Genomic DNA, 3,939 nt, shown 5'->3' with positions numbered 1-3,939 from the left:
ATAACCCATCTAGAAAGAGAAAGAGGTGTTAGTAATTTTGAAGTAGAAAAAAAATTAAGAGAGAACTTGGCGGCCTCTGCCAAGCCTTTCAAAAAAAAAAGAGAAAAATTAAGAGAGAGAGAGAGAGAGATATGGGGTCTTGTTTCAGGGATTGGAAGATAGTTTTGGTGATGATCAGCGTAGTTGCATGCTTTGCAGTGATGAACATACTGATAAAAATGGCTATCAGTGAAGGCATGAACCAGCTTGTCTTAGTCACTCTTCGTCAGTTTGTCGCTACCATTTTTATAGCCCCAGTTGCCTACTTTCGAGAAAGGTATTTGAACTTGTTGTATATATACAGTTAATTTGGTCACCTTTGCAGCTCAACAATATCGCCATACATATCAATTGAGAAAAGCAAATAAAGCAAGTTAATTCGTTGATGTGCGAAATTCACCAATAGTATAGTGATTAGTGAAGCGGATTGCTTCTTGTTTATTAAAACTATATAATTCATTGATGTGCGAAAGAAATTCTGATTCTTTTATAACAAACTGAGTCTTTGTTTAAGGTAGGGTGTGTGTGGAAAGGTAAGGTGGTAATGTATATATTTCCTTTTAAGGCAAGTAAAGAACAGTTTCATTTGGACTGACAAGTGGAAAGATTTAAGAGAACTAAAAGTCAGTACTACTCACAGAGAGCTAAACTTAAAATTGATTATGGCACATTAATTATTTATGCCATGTTTATGTGAATTTATAAGAATACCCTGGAAGGCGAACCAAATTGCCATATCCTGTAATTAATTTGATAATTTCTTTTTATTTTTCCTGGTTCTATTGAAACCCTTCTTTCTTTGAGACTTAACTATTAGCTTTAGAAATTGGGACAACAGAGAGGATCAAAGTGTACATAGAATACTGGGTGTAGCTGAAGTAGTTATAGTAAAGAAGCAATTATTCAGTCCAAACTGAATTAGAAAAACACTTAAGAGGCATTATTTAGTAGTTTCTTGAGTCTAGCTAAGATTATTGTTGACTCAAAATAATGGTAATTTAATGAATAAATGGAATTATAAGTTCTGACATTTTATTAAGGAGAGACTAGTAGGCATATCAGAAATAATTCTCTTACTTTGTGTTATTATAATTCTCCACAATTGAACAAAGTTAAATTAATACTTCATACTGTCATGCTTACCATTGTGTCTCTGTTTATCATTGACTCTAATTGTCATATACATATATAAAACACATAGCATACACTTGGAATTATGATAGACAGATATATAACTCTCATGACCAAACCCTACTGTAGAAAAATTAAACATTAAAGCTAAGGAAAAATTACTGTTTTGTAGCATCCAAGCTGAGATACCTTTATCATCATCATTGTACCTTCTATACTTATCTTTCTTGCCACCTAGCCATGTCTCTCTAACTCTCTTACAAAGATATCTGTCCTGTTGCAGGAAAATGCGACCGAAAATGACAAGTGAAATTTTTGTGTATCTCTTCTTTGGCGCCTTGTTTGGGTAACAATGTTTTCTCTGCTATACTATCTTTCAATGGTTCAAATAGCGTTTATCGCGAAATAGCGTATGGGTTAAAAAAATTGCGCTATGCTCAAATAGCAGCGCTATAGCGCGGAATAGCGCGCTATAGCGGCGCTATTTGAGCATAGCGCCATAGCTTTTTTGGACGGAAAACGCTATAGCGGCGCTATAGCGGCGCTATAGCGGCGCTATAGCGGCGCTATAGCGGCGCTATAGCGGCGCTATAGCGGCGCTATAGCGCCGCTATAGCGCGCTATTTAAAACACTGCTATCTTTATTTGTTTGGAAAGTAAAAAAAAAAAAAAAAAATTCAGGAATTCTACAAGATTATCTCTAATGTAGATTCTACCAATTGCTTTTTTACTTTTAAGAAAAAGGTTGTATTAGTTGTTGTATTACCAGTGCTCTGCTCCCAGCAGACAGGGAGCCTCCAGTCTCTACTAATATGACTTGAAAGGTTTTTCCAAATGATGCTATAAATCTCGTACTCAAGTCATTTTGTATATTACGTACAAAAATATTTTGTTATGATAAAATTATTATCTAACAAGATCAGAACTGGTATTGCAGTGCATCTCTGACCCAGTTTCTCTTCTTCACCGGGTTGAAGTACACTTCAGCAACATTCGCTTGTGCATTCCTTAACATTGTACCGGTGTTCACTTTCCTGATGGCCTTGCCATTTCGGTACTCCAGATTGCTTGACTTTAATTATATGGATATTAAAATTTGGACAAGGAATTATATTTTAATATTTTTCATTAGATGCCCATTAAGTTGAGGACAGCTTATTTCATAAGCTAACAATTTAAGACCAAAAGTAGATGTTAGAGTTGTAACTAATAAAGGGAAAGAGATTCTCTTTATTTGCCTGACCTTTTATTCCATATTTGGAAAAATCGGTTCTGAAATTGATAGGTTACAAAAGAAACTTATGTCCTGTGAAATGACTGAATTAACAGTGACATGTTTAGGTTACGAAATATAGCTCAACGTATAGTCCATATTATTTTTCCATTTAAATTTTAAACAGTGTTGTGTATTATATTTTGCCTTGCAGCTTGGACATCTTAAATGTAAATAACAAAGCTGGTGTTTTAAAATTGTTGGGGACCCTTATCTGCCTGATGGGTACAATTGTGCTAATGTTCTACCAAGGTGCGACCCTTATTCCCTCCCATAACTCCCCTCATTCAGCAATATCAAAGCAAGAGGGCGGGCCCACAATCGGCCCAACACGACATGATTGGATGTTAGGTTCTGTTTTTTTGGTGACTGGTTGCATTGCCTGGTCTGCGTGGTTTTTGGTACAATCCAAAATCAGCAAGAAGTACCCCGCATTGTACTCTGGTACTGCAGTTACATTTTTCCTTAGCTTTATTCAGGCTGCGGCTTTTTGCCTGGTTACTGAGAAAGGTATCTCAGCTTGGATACCGCAAACAAAGTTGCAGGTTATCACGGTGGTATTTTCGGTAAGTATAAAGATTTAATCTCACTACTCAAATAAAGATTTAATCTCACTACTCAAATAAAAAAAACACTCGAGAATTTTGCATCCTTGTCAAAGTCTACTAGTATTGATAGGAATGTGACACTATAATTAAAGTTGTATTGTGAATTAATTTACTTCCGTGTACTAATCAATGCTTAATGCAGGGAATTGTGGGGTCAGGAATCGGCTTTGTGGCGATGTCATGGTGCGTAGAGAAGAGAGGTCCTGTCTTTACTTCTGCATTTTCACCTCTTATACAGATGATGGTTGCTGTATTTGATATTAGTTTCCTCCACGAGGAACTCCGGCTTGGAAGGTAATGAATCCCTTGTTCTTAAAATATTTCTACCAGCAATGTGCCTGTGGTATCTCGGCTCTTTCATCAATGCCTGAAAATATGAGATTGTTTCTTATGCAGTGTGTTGGGCTCGGCTCTAGTGATAGCAGGTCTATATTTCCTTCTATGGGGAAAGAGCTATGAAGCCCATCACAGTGATGTCAAGCCCATTGCACAAAATGGAGAGACCCATTTGCAGATTCAAACTGTATAAACGGCCCGTTGAAGGAAAATTATCATAGGCTCATAGGTAAACAAAGAAGAAGAAAAATTACACAAGTACAATGTGTGAGATTTGATGGTTTAAACATCTTTTTGTTAATGTAAGATGAACATGGCTAAGTGTTGTATGTTGGCATCTAAATTAAAAAGGTTTTATTGATGTCAATGACAATCAAAATTTTCGATGGCAAATGCTGCCATCATATACGTATACGTATCCTAATTGCACATTGTGATGTGTAATTTCTTGGCTCCTGCTGCATCATATTTCTACATGGTAAAACTCATAAATCATCATAAACATAGTAGGCAATATCGGCCGATACCGATCCGGATCGGCCGATACGTATT

At 36.3% G+C, this 3,939-nt stretch overlaps 1 protein-coding gene across 2 annotated transcripts; it reads left to right on the top strand.

Annotated features, from left to right (window-relative positions):
- LOC144567365 (WAT1-related protein At3g30340-like) lies at window positions 1-3,674 on the top strand. 2 transcript variants are annotated; one of them, XM_078317488.1, is made up of 6 exons: window positions 1-316; window positions 1,454-1,516; window positions 2,108-2,224; window positions 2,598-3,009; window positions 3,194-3,345; window positions 3,448-3,674. In XM_078317488.1, the coding sequence occupies exons 1-6, from the start codon at window positions 132-134 to the stop codon at window positions 3,578-3,580; spliced, it is 1,062 nt and encodes a 353-aa protein (XP_078173614.1). In that variant the 5' UTR covers window positions 1-131; the 3' UTR covers window positions 3,581-3,674. The 2 variants fall into 2 exon arrangements, with proteins under 2 accessions (XP_078173614.1, XP_078173615.1); XM_078317489.1 differs by lacking the exon at window positions 2,108-2,224 and having other exon boundaries at window positions 12-316.
- Window positions 3,675-3,939: the final 265 nt, after the last annotated feature.

Source organism: Carex rostrata, chromosome 16, assembly GCF_964058835.1.
Source record: "Carex rostrata chromosome 16, lpCarRost1.2, whole genome shotgun sequence".
Taxonomy (NCBI): Eukaryota; Viridiplantae; Streptophyta; class Magnoliopsida; order Poales; family Cyperaceae; genus Carex; species Carex rostrata.
The sequence above is the reverse complement of the archived record's forward strand: the minus strand, read 5'-3'. Positions and strand labels throughout refer to the sequence as shown.